At 35.8% G+C, this 15,869-nt stretch overlaps 1 protein-coding gene across 12 annotated transcripts in view; it reads right to left on the reverse strand.

Annotated features, from left to right (window-relative positions):
* Window positions 1–15,869, reverse strand: part of Chd9 (chromodomain helicase DNA binding protein 9) — a 225,957-nt gene that overhangs the window by 16,044 nt on the left and 194,044 nt on the right. For 7 of the 12 annotated variants that reach the window (XM_023721770.1, XM_023721775.1, XM_023721768.1 and 4 more), the window contains 6 exons: window positions 15,325–15,547; window positions 11,762–11,964; window positions 6,948–7,850; window positions 5,839–6,002; window positions 4,645–4,917; window positions 3,424–3,592 (listed from right to left, as the gene is read on the reverse strand). In XM_023721770.1, the coding sequence (XP_023577538.1) occupies window positions 3,424–3,592; window positions 4,645–4,917; window positions 5,839–6,002; window positions 6,948–7,850; window positions 11,762–11,964; window positions 15,325–15,547 (1,935 nt within the window). The remainder of the gene's footprint in view (window positions 1–3,423; window positions 3,593–4,644; window positions 4,918–5,838; window positions 6,003–6,947; window positions 7,851–11,761; window positions 11,965–15,324; window positions 15,548–15,869) is intronic. The other 5 variants (XM_023721773.1, XM_023721777.1, XM_023721779.1 and 2 more) reach the window with 3 other exon arrangements.

Raw genomic sequence — 15,869 nt, forward strand, 5'->3', positions numbered from 1 at the left:
CAAGTACCATGCTGCTGAGCACGAAAGGACTAAAACTTCTAAAACATGAGCAAAAATAAACTTCTCCTCCTTTAATTTGTAGGTGTTAGGTATTTTGTCCCAGTCACAAGAAAGTGATAGATAGGTACCTTATTTAATACGGTGATGTATGACTAACTGAAATAATTCAAATCATTATTATACATGAAAATATTAGTATATATGTTATATATATATATATAGTGAAATTCAGAATAATCATATGAATATACTGTTACAAATATGATTTTGAAAGTACTTTTATCATAGTACATTTTATCTGCAGTAACACTAAATTTACTAAATTGCTTTTTTTTTTTTTTTGTATTTCAGAGTGTTTAGGGTCTCACTAGTAGATCAAACTCCGTAGTGATCCGCCTGTTTACATTGTCCCAAGAGCTGGGATTACAGGTGAGCGCCACCATACCCAGTCTCAATCTCCATCCCAGTGCGCCCCAAGGGTGGGGGCCAGCACAGCAGGCCCAGGATAGAACCCCTGGGCCCTCCACCTGCTTGCAGGAGCTTTAATCTGCTAAGCTATTTGGCCGGCCTTCTAAATTGTTTTTAAAAGAACTTTTACATACACTTCTTATGGCTTCATATATAAATGAGCTGCCTTGGATTAGCTCTATCATGACTACCAACCTTCAACTCCCACCCTAGAGCTCAACTTTTGAAGTTTTCCATAACTTGTGTTCACATTATATAAATTTGCTATAATCTTGCACACATACCTATATCTATAGTAAGATGTTATACACTAGGTACACCACTCTTGTCACAAAACTATGTAATTTCCTGGCATTAAATGATTTGTGAAGGCTTTTTTGCCCTTCCCACAATCCCATTTTCTGGAAAGACTATTATCTAATCTTTCTTAGTTTTATGCTCTATTCTATTACATTTATCTTCATTCAGTAAAGAACACTACACCTGCTGTCTTTATTCAAAGCTTTCGGAAGAGACTTAGGTGTTAACTGCACAGGAACAAAAATGGTATAGACTGGGAAAAGTAAAGAATTTCATTTATAAGCTTGTATTACTAGAAACAACACCCTACTGGGGACTGAACTCGGACATTCACAATGAGCTATGTCTCTAGTACTTTTCTGTGAGACAGCCTTGCTGAGCAATTAAGATGCCCAGGTTTCAGTTTGGATCCTCTTACCTGAACCTTCAGAGTGATCAGACTGTAGGTGTGCACTACCATGCCAGGGTCTTCTGGAAGTACCTAATCTTAACTTCTGTTTTACATCTAATTGTATCCAAAATTCTTCACTTGTCACTTTATATATGTTGTTTTATTTAATCTGCCCACCAATATGACCACCTTCCTACCTAAAGTCTCATTTTCACGAATTAAAAAAAAAGGCTAAAAAAATTAAAATATTTTATGTAGAAAAGACAGATCTGGATTTCACATTTATATTGCTAAGATGGATGAGACACATGACACATGGCTAATGATTCTATATGATATTATTTCTAGACCTTAAAATATTTTGTACAGGCTGGGGATTTGGCTCAGTGGTAGAATGCTTGCCTGGCAAGCAGGAAGTCCTGGGTTCGGTCCTCAGCACCAAAAACAAAACAAAATAAAATTTTGTATAGCTACAAAATTGGTGTCACAATTACTACTAATATATTAAGAAAATTATTATTTACCAAAGATTTACTTACAGGCTAAGGCTATACAAACCAATTGAAATAATAATGAAATGTTCAGATTACTGAAGCATCAATCACTTCTCGGCCTTTAGGCTAAGATCAAGCGTATGGAAGCATCAATCTCTTGTTATTTTGGCATTACCAAGATAAGAGTAGAGATAGTATTAAATCCCACTTAGGTGGACAAAAGAGTACACAACTTATCTACCACTGTTCATATTTTCCACCGAAAAAGAGCTCCTTAATATGAAAACTGTCACTTTAAAGCATAATCTGGGAGATAAATACCTGAAAAATAGAGGCAAGTTTCCTTCACATCTTAATTCCAATTTGTTTATGTGAAAGTCTAGAAATTAGCCAATGATACTACTTAATCCAAAAGAGATCAAATTGATGCTAAGGAAGCTGATCTAACTTATAATTAAAAAGTGTTAACAGCAGCAATGGAAAACAATTATCATTTCAAGATAACACTTATAATAAAGCCTTTTTTCCCAAATTGTAGGAATTTCATCCACTATGCAAATGAATAGTAAAGGTGTTAAAATATTTTCAAATATTATACGGCATCAAGACTTAGTATAATAGAGTTCTCAGCCTTATATAGAAGAAGGTATAATAGAGTTCTCAGTCTTATATGGAAGAAGGTATGAAGGAAGGCAGAAACTCATCCTCTGCTTTACTGGAAAACTAGTATTTTGAGGATTAGTATGTAGTGTTCAATAGTGACAATTAATTGATCCTGAACTCCTAAAGATCAATTCTTTTTTTTGGTACTAGGGGTTGAACTCAGGACCCTGCACTTGCCAGGCAAGCGCTTATTCTCCTGAGCTATCTCCCTGGGCCCAGTGATCAATTCTTGACAATTTAAAATGTGTAGGCAAAGAACAATCAAGCCAGGAAAATAACAATGTTTGAAGTACTCCTCAATGCCTACAGAGCATATGACACACAGGAACAATTACCTATGCAGTAGGTGTTTGATTCAAATTGCCAAAAGGTGAATAGAAATATAGAAAGTCCTCTCCACCCCAAGTAAGAAATATAGAACGTCCCAAGGGAAGACATGATAATAACACTTGAAAGTATGACTTATTCAGACAAAGGACAGGGTCAGCAGACAAGTGGCAAGGTTAATTCTGTACTACTTCTAAAGGCAGAAGAATCAACAGCAGGCAAAATTTACTTTTAAGTAAGGATTTTCCTAATAAGGACACTTATAGTTGGCCAACAATTAAGAGGTCTTTAAAATATTAAGAATTATGTTCCTATAAGAGTATCATGGGGATGAAAGGTTAACTTCCTGGGATTAGTCATAATTCCTGCATCCTATAGTTGCCTGTACTATATGCTGTGTCAAAAAAGTTTCTATAAGTTCTTGTTTCACTTGTACCAATCACCACTAACTTATAATTCACATGTTTGTCTTAAAATTAAAATTAATTTCAAAATGAAATGCACCTTGGGGTTTTACCTGTATAAAGCTACTTGACAAAAATATGTCTCCACCCAAAGATTCAAGTCTCCAAACCTAAGCTGCCCTCTATGGTTTAAAATGTCATATTGTAAGTTACAATAAACATTTATTAGGATTTAAAATTATAATGATTACTTCATAGTCTTGTGAGGCTGCAACATTAAAGGAAAAGATTTGTGTTTTTTTTAACGAGGGTCTACATGAGAGAACTTAGAAGTGGAAGGGAAAGTTCATTATAAGACAAATATTTATGCATTCACCTGATGTTGGCATAGATTTTGGGAAGTTGGTGAGGCTCGTTTCTGCTGCACTTTGAAGCTCTCGCAGTCGAGTGAGGTACTGCTGCTGCCCAGGAGTGCCATCCTCACCATCAAATGGTCTCTTCTGGGCAAGCCCTTGCTTCTGAAATGTCAACTTCAAACCACCTTCCTATTAAAAAAAAAATCATTATCAAGACAGAAAGTGTTAACAAAAATTGTACTGCAGGATATTGAGAAATTTTACATATAAAAAGTGAAGTAAAACCCCTACATGTTAATGCAGTTCTCTTTTTACTCAGAAATCAGTTTAAAAACTCTTAAGAGAACTAGTATAATGGACACTAAATCTTTTTTTTCTCCAGTACTGAGGACGACCCTCCAAGCCTCACAGAAGCTTGTCACGTAGTCTAGGACTGAAACACATCTCTAACCCCTTATAAAATTGTATTTTGAAACAGGGTCTAGTTAAGTTGCTCAGGCTTCTCTTGAACTTGCAATTTCCTGTCTCAGTCTCCTGAGTAGACAGGTGCAACTGGCCCACCAAACTTTCTATTTTAAAGACAAAGTCAGGTAATATATATACTTTTTAAAGCAAAATTAAGTTTTTTCATGTGACTATTACACTGCATCATTTTCAAATTTAGGCATATATCTCTAGATACATTAGTCATATGATATTATCCATATTTAGATATTGAATAAATTAGATTTCAAAGGTATTTTTTTGTTGTGGTTGAGGCAGGGTCTCACTATGTTGCCCAGGGTAGCTTCAAACTTGTGATCCTCCTGCCTTACTTTCCTTAGTGGTTAGGATCATAGGAGTGTACCACGGTGTCTGGCTTAAAAATAATCATATTTAAATAAACATTGCAGATAAAAAAGCATGATAAATGCTTAAAAGAGAAAGTGCACTGTCCTACCATTTCTATTATTATATAACAGAACAAAACCAGAAATTGTCACACTGTTTACGAAAGCATCTTGATCAGCAGAAGAACTATTTTCAGAAGTATGAGGAAAGAAACATATTGCATGATGATCCCTCTAGTAGACTATTCAAGTTTAATAACCTGCATATCAAAAAAAAAAAAAAAAACAATACAAATACCAGGAGACAAGTATGTGAAGGAAGGAAGAGTAAGAGCAGGCAGCCGTTTGCAGGAAAAGCATGCTGCACACCACAATCGCAATCAGGCCCTAGGGCAATAAAAATACACATACGTCTTTGATTTTCACTGTAAACTCCTTTTCTCGTACATGCTTCTTCACCTTTGACATCTGTGTTGACTGATCACGTTCTTCTTTGACACCAGCACCTGGGGGAGTGGGAACACTGGGCTCATTGTGTTCTGTAGATGCTCCAGGGCTGTCCAGAAGTTTTGTGGTATAGAAAGAAGCCACTGTATTAGCATCATAACTTCTTCTAGTTGAAGGCCACTTCCCTTTCAGAACTGTTTGACAAATATTGTCCAACCGGTTGATCATCACTCGATCCTAGAAAGGCACACAACATCAAAGTATAATTTTAATAGTGAGGCCAAAACTTTAGAAATAGCCAAAGAATCCTGATGACATAAGCCTGGTCCAGCATATGTATATTGGATACGCAAACAAATTCTTACATACATCATTCTGTGAAGTTATTCAGGCATAATTTCTCTTTAGTGAAGTCCAAAAATAGGGTACAGATATCTTCTATTATTTTTACAGTAATAAAAATAACAGAGGTTTCTTATTACTCTAAAAAAAAATCTAAACACTTAGATGTATAACAAAGAGGCAACCTACTCAGGACCCCTCCTGTTTCTCAGGAACTATTCTTATTTCCCAATAAACCTTTCCTACTCTTACAAAAAATGTATATGAAAATGGATAGAGCCTTGGGCTGGAGATATACCTCAGTTGCAAACACGAGTTCCTGAGTTCAATTCCCAGTACCCAAAAAACAAAAAGGAAAGATAAGGTAACATGAACATCTACAAGAGTAGAGAATCTTTATAAAGGGAAGTAGTTCTGTACTAGTCCAGGCATACAGAGTAGGAGTGAATTGGAGAACTACAGTAATCTAATATCAGCTACTTTTTCCATTGACTATACATGTATTTAAAGGAACTTTTTTGTAGGTCATAACTGGCTATAATAAAATTTTTTCAAGGAGACTTAGTTAAAAGCACCTATTTTCAAAAGATAAATTTATTTAACTTGAATGTACTGCTCCATTATCTTTTATTTAAGAAGCATACACATTTTAAATAAAACTAATTTAGTGGGTATTATAATTTATATTTTGATGCTAAATTAGAATATCATCCTACATTTTATACTGACCTACTTTTTTCACATAAGAATATCTGCCATCAAAGCAATATAGAATACTAAAAAATCACCTGTCCCAACAATAAATTCTTCCTTTACCTTTGGCCAATATGAGGCTGCCAGCATATATCCACCTTGTAAAAGGTAAGCAGACTCCGGTGTCCCATTGTTTATTTGAAAACTGTCCTGGGTCTCATCCTGGGTGGTACTCAGTGATGCAACGCTTTCTTCATCATAGGCTTTCATGTGAGGGGTACCTTCTGCTATGAACAATCATAAACATTTTTTAAAAATGAAATTAAACACTTTTAAATATACATTTAACAATTTCATATAATTATTCAGAAGTATTTAAAAATATGAAAATAAATGGTAGAAAAAATGGTTAAAAGGAGGAAAATCAATCTAGAGTACAATAAAATAACCATTATTTTTAGGATGGTTCCTGACAGACTTCAATTGGAATGGGAGCAACGCAAGTATCTGATATAGATACCATGATGTCTTTGTTTTTGTTTTTTTTTTGGGGGGAGGGGGTGGAACTGGGGATTGAACTCAGACCCTTGCACTTGCCAGGGAAGTGCTTATTTCACTGAGCCATCTCCCTGGCCCCAATACCATGATGTCTTAATGGCTTAGAGCTGGGCATGTCCCTACGGCAGCCCTGAGTTCAATCCCCAGTACCAAAATAAATAAATAAATTTTAAATAATCACAAAGAAAGATTTTGTGTACAACTTTTAATTCCTCCAAGTACTCCATATTGAAATGGCTTAAAGACTGAAGAGGGGGAATGTGCATCAAGAATTCTAGCTTTTCAATAATACTTTCCTAGGAGGGCTGGGGAGATAGTTCAGTGGTCTAAACACTTGTCTGGCAAGCACAAGGTTCAAAGCTCGATCCTTGGTACTTCATGCCATGCTGGCCCTGGAACCCTGGGCATGCTGTGCCAGCCACTGAAACTGGGCTTGGTGGTGCACATCTGTAATCCTAGAACTGGGAAGGCTGAGACAGGATGATCATTATGAGTCTGAGATGCATTGTGAGGCCCTGTACTAAATAAATAAAATTAAAAAAAAATTTTTCCTATGAAATTTGTATGCATAAAATTTAGGTTGATAAGTTTAATCATGCTTAAATTATCTGAATCAAGTTTATTTTCATTTGAAAAATTTTCCTAAAAATAACAAAAGTACTTTATGCACGTACCTCGCTTTTGGACTTCCTCTTCTTCACTGTCACTTTCTTCTGATGAAGAGGAAGAGGAGGAGGAGGAGGAAGATGAGGAGGAAGAGGAAGATGATGCTGAAGAACAAGATGAAGATGAAGAACTAGAGCCTGATCGAGAGTGGGAACAAGAAGAGGAGGAAGACGAGGAAGAGGAGGATCTGGAAGAACAGGATGATCTCTCAGAATCAGAGTCAGAATCAGAACTAGATTCTGATCCTCTTTTGTGGATTCTCTGTTTCTTAGAAGCTGGGTTTGGAGTTAGGGGTTTTGTTCTGGCTGCAACCATGCGTCTGTCTGTTTCAACTTTTCCACCTGATTTCTGGTCTCCAGTAGCCTGTGATAAAACACCGTTCTTTGGACTTACAGGCTCAGACTTTATTAGTGTCCTGGTTTCCACAGAAGACATTGATTCTTCTTCAGAAGACTGAGGCTCTTCTTTAAGATTTTCATTTTTAACTTTCATATCCTCTAGAATGATACCTTTAGCATCTAGGAGCCTAGGTAAAGAGGTAAGAGGAGATGTAGAAAGTGCTACTTGATATTGCTGTAAAAGTGGAGTAGAAGTCCGTGAATGAGCCATTTTATTTTGACTATAGTTCCTTTGAGCTGCCATAAATGAGAGTTCAGGATCACGAAGAATGTGATAGTCTGTTCGGCTCACCCCATGTTTAGCAGCGCCAATGAGCAAATCCCTGTCATGTGGACCACATTCCCACCAAACTGGTAAGTCTGGATTTGGATGGCAAAGCTTCAAACGTTCAAACAACTGTGGATGTCGAAGGGCCTGCTCCCGTACTTTTCTTAGAAGTTCAATGCGATACAAAGTCCTAGAAGCACGTTCTTCTGTGATTGGTTGTATAAAAATGTTTGGATCTACCAATTCTACAGTGAAAGAAGAGAAAAATATTAACCTCAAAAATTATTAGAGATTTACAACAAATACTGAAACTGCCAACGTACATTTCTACTTAGCACAGTTGTAAATAACTGTACAGTTGCCAGCATTTCTCCTTAGAATTTTTAAAATTTTTTTTTGAAAATTTTTCTTCTTAGAATTTTTAAATGAGAAAATTAAAATCTACTATTCCCCTGAACTAAATCCCCAGCAAAACACTGATCTTCAGAAAAATAAGTAAGACAATTTTCATTATATTAAGATAACCAGAATTCACTTTACAAAATCCACCTTGGGTTATACCTTTACTAACACCTGCCATTTTTTAGAGGAGGAAAATACTGGGAACTGAATCCAGGGATTCACACATGCTAGGCAAGAGTTCTGCTATTAAGCTACATCTCCAGCCCTAACATGTGTCTTACAGAGAAAACGTGTGTAAATGCATCTATAAATACCAGGAAGAACTATTAAATGATACCCATAAACAAATGTTGTTAACATACATCAAACTGGACAAAATTACTTAGGGCATTGCAGCGTCAGAAGCAAAAGTGAATTTCTTACCAAATACCACACAAACTATCAGCCTGAGGCCGTTTCAACATTAGAACATATTACATTCTTTATGATGCAGTTTCATCTTAAATTCAAGTTACTGGCTTTAATAAACTAAGTGCTTATGAAAAACTGCAGGAACCTACTGGCCCAAAATGGATACCTTTGAGGAAAAAAGTAGTACAGAAATATCTTAGTTCACAAACACTTCTGTTTGCAAACAATTTGGTTCCCAAACAAATGTATTTGGTAAATTTTCCTTCCATTTGTAAACTCTGCATTGGGTAACAAACACAACCATGGCCATCTTCCCTTCACCAACACAAACACAGGTATCTTCCCCCAAAATCACAAAACTAATTAAGTTCTTAAACCAAGGTATCACAATACTGGGTCCTAGACTATAGAATAAATATCTATTAATGCATATTTATGTGAATCAATAATTGATGAGGAAAAAGCAGTAAACTTGAAGCAGACTTCCACAGACAAATTGATACAGAGCAGACTTAGTACCTCAGATATTAAAATCAATGGTAAAAGTTTGAGTAGGATTTGTGACACTTTTCAAGATATTATTTAATTATAGGGGGAAAGATAGAGGAAGAAATGCATCATAAATTATCTTGACCAAGCAATTAAGTCAACAACATCAGAAATAAAACACACTATAGATCCCATTATGATACTACGTTTTGGGAAGATACAACATCTTTTCTGTGGTATTTTTTATAAAAAGGCAGTCTTGGGAGACCAGAGAGATAGCTCAGTAGAATAAGTGCTTGCCTGACAAGCGCAAGGTCCCGAGTTCAATCCCCAGTACCATAATAAATAAATAAATAAATAGTCTTGCCAATCATGTAAAAACGTAAGAAATCCCAAACTGATATGTGGCAAATTAACTGATCAATACTTTTCAGAGGTATCAAGGATATTTAAAATAGGGGATGACTGAAAATCTCTTATGAACTGCAGAAAGTTCAGGAGAAAGAACAAAACACCAGTGTGGGATTCTAGAATAAATGTGTCTGACTGTAAAAACGGGTAAAACTTAAATAGGTACAGCGTGTTTTCCCTATCCAGGGGTTCTGTGTTCATGGATTCAAACAACTTCAAGATTTGGATTGAAAATATTCGGAAGAAAGATTTTTTTTTTGTACTGAGCAAGTATGGATTTTTTTCCCTTGTCATTATTTCCTAAGTAATACAGAATAGTAACCATGTAACACTTATATAGTGTTAGGTAATACAAGTAATCTGGAGTTAAGTTAGAATCTATGGGAGGATGTGCTTTTGATATGTAAACACTAGCCATTTTTAAAGGAATGCAGCACCCTCAGATTTTGGTATTTTTAGTGGTTTCAGAAGCAATCCCTGACAGATATGAAGGGGTGACTATATTTAGTTAGTGGCATTATACTAAATTTATTTCCCGGTCAGATAATTATAGTCATGTAAGATTTTAACATTGAGAGAGGCAGACAGATGGAAATTCTGCTTATATATTTTTTGCAACTTACCCTAAGTAAAAAATTAATTCAAAACAAAAAATTAAAGAAACTGATAACTGTGCAAAAATCAATACAGAACAGAAAGCATATGTAATGGTGGAAATATCCAGCCTAATACTGACTAACAGCAAGGCAAGACTTAAAAAAAAATCTATACAGTATAATACAGGTGCATACTTCTCATTAGTATGTAGTTGTGGGAAAAAAGTATTCTTTTTTCATTAAATATTTATTGTATCTTTAAACAACTACTGGATTACGACATAAACACTTATTGAACTGCTTGGATTTGTTCATTAAACAGAAAAGTTAATTTCTTTTAGGTTTAGTTGCTCTGAAAAAAATTATCAAGACATTAAGGACACCATGTACTAAGAAAGTTTAGGAAATTTTGATCTAAGTAAAACCTCACTCATCTCTTTGACAGGAAAGCCTTTCCTTTTTAATGACTACTAATTAGCCTTTTCCCTCTTCTTTTAAAACTAACCTCAAAAGTCACATACGTACATCACTAGACTGTTGATAGGAATTAACAAAATAAAAGAAATTAGGGAGTCTTGGTAACCATGAATAATAAAATAAATAATATTCTGTTTTATCTGTATTGTTAAGTCCTTTACAGTTTTTCAGCAGACCTACAAACAATCCTGAATACATGGTATTTGGGAAATCAAGTCATTAGCTACTCTATTCAATTCAGTAGACTGATAAAAAAAAATCTGTTAGTAAATAAAATGAAAATTAGAAGCCCAAGTAAAACTAAAAGGCTTTAAATAAACCACTTATACTTTTATATGAGATAGGAATAGAAGGCCATTTACTTTAGCAATTAGATTTTTTTTTTTTTGGTACTGATGATTTAACTCAGGGCCTTTGCACTGAGCTACAATTCCAGAGCACCTTTTTACTATATTTTTTTGGTTGAATTGTTTTTTAGGGGATGTTTATTTTTTGTTTTTGGTGCTGAGGACTGAACCCAGGGCTTCCAGCTTGCTAGGCAAGCATTCTACCAATGAGCCAAAATCCCAAGCCCCCAGAGCACCTTTTTGAAGAGACTACATCTTGCTAAAATACTCAGGCTGGGCTCAAATGTGTGATTCTAGAGTGCAGGGATTACAAGTGTGTGCCACAATAACAAAAAAGTAGATCCTGTAATTTTGACTTAGAAGAACCTGGTTGCTGAAAAGACTAACATTAAAAAGAAGCCAAATATTCTGCATCTGGAAAATATGTATCTCAGTATTCAGGAAGTCCCAATCTGTCAAAGGCTCATGGGTCCAAAAGTGAAAGACACTGAACTTGTACCTTTTAGCACGGTTGGAATTGTTAGGATTCTGGTAACTCTTGGACAATTAAACCCATTTTGCATAAGTGGGTGTGCACGAGTCAGGGCCCCCCAGGCCCCAGCTTTCCTCTCTGCTTCCTGGGCACCGTGACATGGGCAGCTTTGCTCGGCCACCCTTGCCTGCCTGCTTGTCTTTCTTCTTTCCTTTGAGTGAGTCATATGGACTGAAAACAGGAGCCAAGATAAACATCTCCTCCTTTAAGATGCAGGCATCAGGTATACTGTCCAAGCAATGAGGAAAGTGAGGCAGTTCTACTTACCAAAAACTATTTTATTTTCTACCTCCTCCTAATCATAAGTCTATCACCAAAATGGACTATTCTTTTAAAACTTAGTATATTTCTCTACTCTCTTTTAGATTTCATTTTAATGGTAAGGTTAAGACATAAGTTAGGCTTAAGAATTGTTATATACAATAACTGAAATTTCTAAATATTAGCATTTTTTGGGTTCTTTACCAAATCAAGAAAAAAAATACACATACCTTCTTTGGAAGGAAGGCGACAAACTCTCCGACACATGGACATAAATGCATATAAATATTTCTCCAAACTGTCATCAGTTTTCTTATGTAGCCTAGCCATAGCTCTAAATTTTGTCCAATCAAATTGGCCTCGGTCAGGGTCAAAAACGACTCCAAACGTAGATACGACTCTATAAAAGTCAGCTTCTTCTCTTCTTGTCCATCTATTTTGAATTACATTAAAGAAAAAAAAATCAACAATAGTCAACAAAATAATTTTACCCTCTTATACTAATACTGAAATGATATAACACAAACTTAAAAATATTTTTAGTATCTAATACCTTAAAAGGTTAAATGAACAGTTATTCCTTTGTAGATACATTTTAAAATGCTCATTGATTTGCCTATCCAATCACATTTCTTCGAGTTTGTGCTGTTCCTTTAGACAAAAAGCTTTTCTGGTACACTGCTGTATGAGAAAATATGTATAGGATACAGCAGTATATATGATAACCCTGAAGATACTAAGAAAGTTCTTTTAAAACACATTTCTAGTAATAAATGGCATTTAAGGTTCCATAAGCTATAGAAACAAAGAATTTTACAAAAGCATGGAAGGTGGCAGGATCAGTTAAGACTCAAGCAATCAGAAAGGCAACATAGAATAAGTGGCATTGTGCAAAGTAAGATGGAACAAGATGAAAGCTGGAGAAAGTGCAAGTAAGAATACACAGAATAAGCAAAGTAGGAAGTCCCCGTATTTTGGGGAATGATGTGTTTTCTAGATTGACAAGGATATGGCTCACATTGGGGAGAAAACAAGATATATCTGGGATCAAATAATGAAATTCTCTAAATGCTTCACTAAAAAAAAATCTCTATTTAGATGAAAGCTACTAATATTGTACAAGTATTAATTTATCATCATAAACTATAGATTTTGGAAAACTGTAGCATCTTCACTGTAGTCTTTTCCTTGCTTAATTCATTGTTTTAATTAAAATACAAATGAAAGCACATGGGAAAGACTTTTTAAAAATGTTAATGAGTTGCTTTTTTTCCTCAGTACTGGGGATTGAATCTAGGTCTTGTTATAGGTATACATTAAGAAGATTAATGCTAGAATTAGGGATGCAGGCCTGTAATCCCAGCACTCAGCAGAAAGAGGCAGGACCATTGCTGTTGAGTTTGAGACCAGCCTGGGCTACAAAGTTAGTTCAAGGCCAGCCTGAACTACATAGTGAAACCCTGTCTCAAAAAAACCAAAAAGAGGGCCAGTGAGATAGCTCTGTGGTCTATGTGTCTGCCTGGCAAACAAAGTGCAGGGATCCAGATTCAATCCCAACACCACAGGCCACACTACCCCTGCCCAGGGTGTGCTGAGTCAGACACTGAGACTGGGGTGTGGTGGCGCACGCTTTCAATTCCAGTACTGTGTAGTGAGACCCTGTACCAAATACATAAAAATTAAAAAACAATAACAAATCCGAAGAAATTAAGATTAATGATGTTAAAACAGCTAGGAAGCCAGTCAAATCATATGAACCTTAACCTGGGGATAAGAAAAGGAAATGAAAAGAAAGGACACATTGAAAGACACACAGGACACAAAATCATAACCCACTGCCATACTGATGAATGTCCATTTTGTATCTGTGTATTCAAAGAGGTTGGGATAGATATATAGTTGCATTCTCTTATTGAATAGAATGATTTGTTCTAATGGTGTTTGTAAATAGGATCACAAGTTCGCATCTTGTACAGCAATTAACCACTAAGAAGAATATATGCAGTGTATTATTTGTTGAAACTGTACTTCCGATTTGATTTGAAACTGTCTCGTTGCTGTTTATCAATAAAACTTTGGAAAAAAAAAATAACCCACTGCCTACCCTATTCTCATAGGATTCACAACTTAGACCAAGAAAAATATCAATGTAATTATAGCACTTTATTTTTTTTTAAATTATTTATTTATTTATTTATTTATTCATTCATTTTTTTTTGTGTGTGTGTGGCCAGCTCAGCCCACCAGGGGGCGGGGCTGTCTGGCATGTGGTGCTGGGGGATTGAACCGCGGTCCCTTTGTTTTGCTTAGCTTAGCTTGTTCTAAGTAGGTGCTTTAGACCACTGAGCCATCTCACCAGCCCCTAGCACTTTATTTTGACAAATGAATAATTTATTAGATTGTTAGATTAGTTAAGATTTAGATTTCTCTTAAATACAAAGAAAGGACAAAACACTGTGAGTTACCATGTTTGGGGGAAAAAGCAGATGGACCATGTGTTGAGTTCTGAAGGACAGGACAGATATAGACTAGAGGGTAGGAAGGGTATTTCAGGTGGAGGGGGCATTAAACTGGAGTACTGAGTCAAGACTAAGTAGGACATTCTTCCTGAGGGAACTGTGGCAGATAAAATTTTAAATGAGGACTAAAACCTATAGGAAGAAAATGCTGAATTTAGGTTTCAGAACATAACATTATTTATATATATTCTAATTAAGGAGCAATAAATATGTCATGCTAAAATCATTATTTTTAGGAAGATTAGATCCATTAGTTTGTGAGAAAATTTAGATAGTAGATGGAAAGTGGCCGCAAATATTTTGCCATTCTTCCACCGAAAGGTGGAATATACTTCCCTTTTTTTTTTTTTTTTTTTGTTGGTCTTGTAATCAATTAATCAAAATTTTTTGCTGGTCTTGTAATCAATTTCTCTTGATTAACTTTTTAATCAAGAGAAATCTGGAGAATCTGCCTTGGTTAATTGGAATAATGCCCAAATCTCAGTTTCAATTTCAGCTAACACCAACTGTCAGTCATGTGAGTCAGGAGTGAGCACAAGTAGGACCACTTGGTAATCTCACAGAATTGAAAACACTTCTGGGCAGCTCTGGTCCTCCTGCCACAGCAACCAGCGAATTAGAGTAGCCATGGCCCTCCGCTATCTCATGGCCGTGGGCTTCAACAAGGACCACAAGGTGACTAAAAATGTGAGCTAACCAAGGCACAGCCGCTGCCACAGACATCTCACCAAACACACCAAGTTTGTGTGTGACATGATCTGGGAGGTATGCGACTTCACCTCCTACGAGCCGTGCGCCATAGAACTGCTCAAAGTCTCCAAGGACAAGTGTGCCTTCAAGTTCATCAAGAAAAGGATGGGGATGCACATCCATGCCAAGAGAAAGCGTGAGGAGCTGAGCAACGTGCTGGCCTCCATGAGGAAGGCAGTTGCCAAGAAGGACTGAGCCCCTCTGGAATAAAGCTTTGTAGAAAAAACAAAAACAAAACACTTCCGTGTTTCTAAACATAACCAAAGTATGACCAGTAATTACAGATCCAGCAGTCATTATTAGTTTTGCCATAGGTGAACATATGTGTGTATATAAGCACAAAGCACACTGTTTTGAGCAATAAGTAATATATTACTCTTGATAGCCTTTAGAATGAACAACATATTTAGATACCATATAGAAAAATTTAGTGCTTTATTAAAAAGGTAGGGATATGTATACTCTAGTAACTGTGTTTCTTCATAACAGCAGTAGAAGCAGACCTTGCTCAGGCATTGTCTTACCTCTGTTGTCTTTCTATTTTGGCTGCCATTTTAGGATTAAGAGTGGCTTCTTCATAAAGAGGCTGCTGCATTACACTGGCAGGCACAGAATAAGTTGGTTGTATCTGCTGCATCTGTCTGTTTTTATTAGTACGCTGATAGGCAGTAATGAGCCGCCTTAATCGTGTGGTTAATGCTGACTGAGTAGGCCAATAAATTTTATCACCCTCCATCAGCTGACCATCTATAATTAAAAAAACTCATGTCAACAATAATACAAAAACAACACACTGTATAAAGCTCACAAGATTAGAAAAGCTTTCCTACTTGCAATCTGGTATGAGGGAAAAAGATCAAACTTTTCATCATAAAATTTCTTTAAGCAGCTCAAAGTCACTAGGATATAGTGGAATAAAAAGTCATACTGCTATTTATTTAGAGGGAACTTCACTTGCATACAGAAAACTCTTGGATTTCCAGGTCTAATATATTATACTGGCTGACCAATAGGATATATAATATGGTTTAACCTAAAAAATATTAAAAGCTTAAGTTGAAATCCATTT

This window comes from Octodon degus, unplaced genomic scaffold (assembly GCF_000260255.1).
Source record: "Octodon degus isolate 3935 unplaced genomic scaffold, OctDeg1.0 scaffold00085, whole genome shotgun sequence".
Classification (NCBI taxonomy): Eukaryota; Metazoa; Chordata; class Mammalia; order Rodentia; family Octodontidae; genus Octodon; species Octodon degus.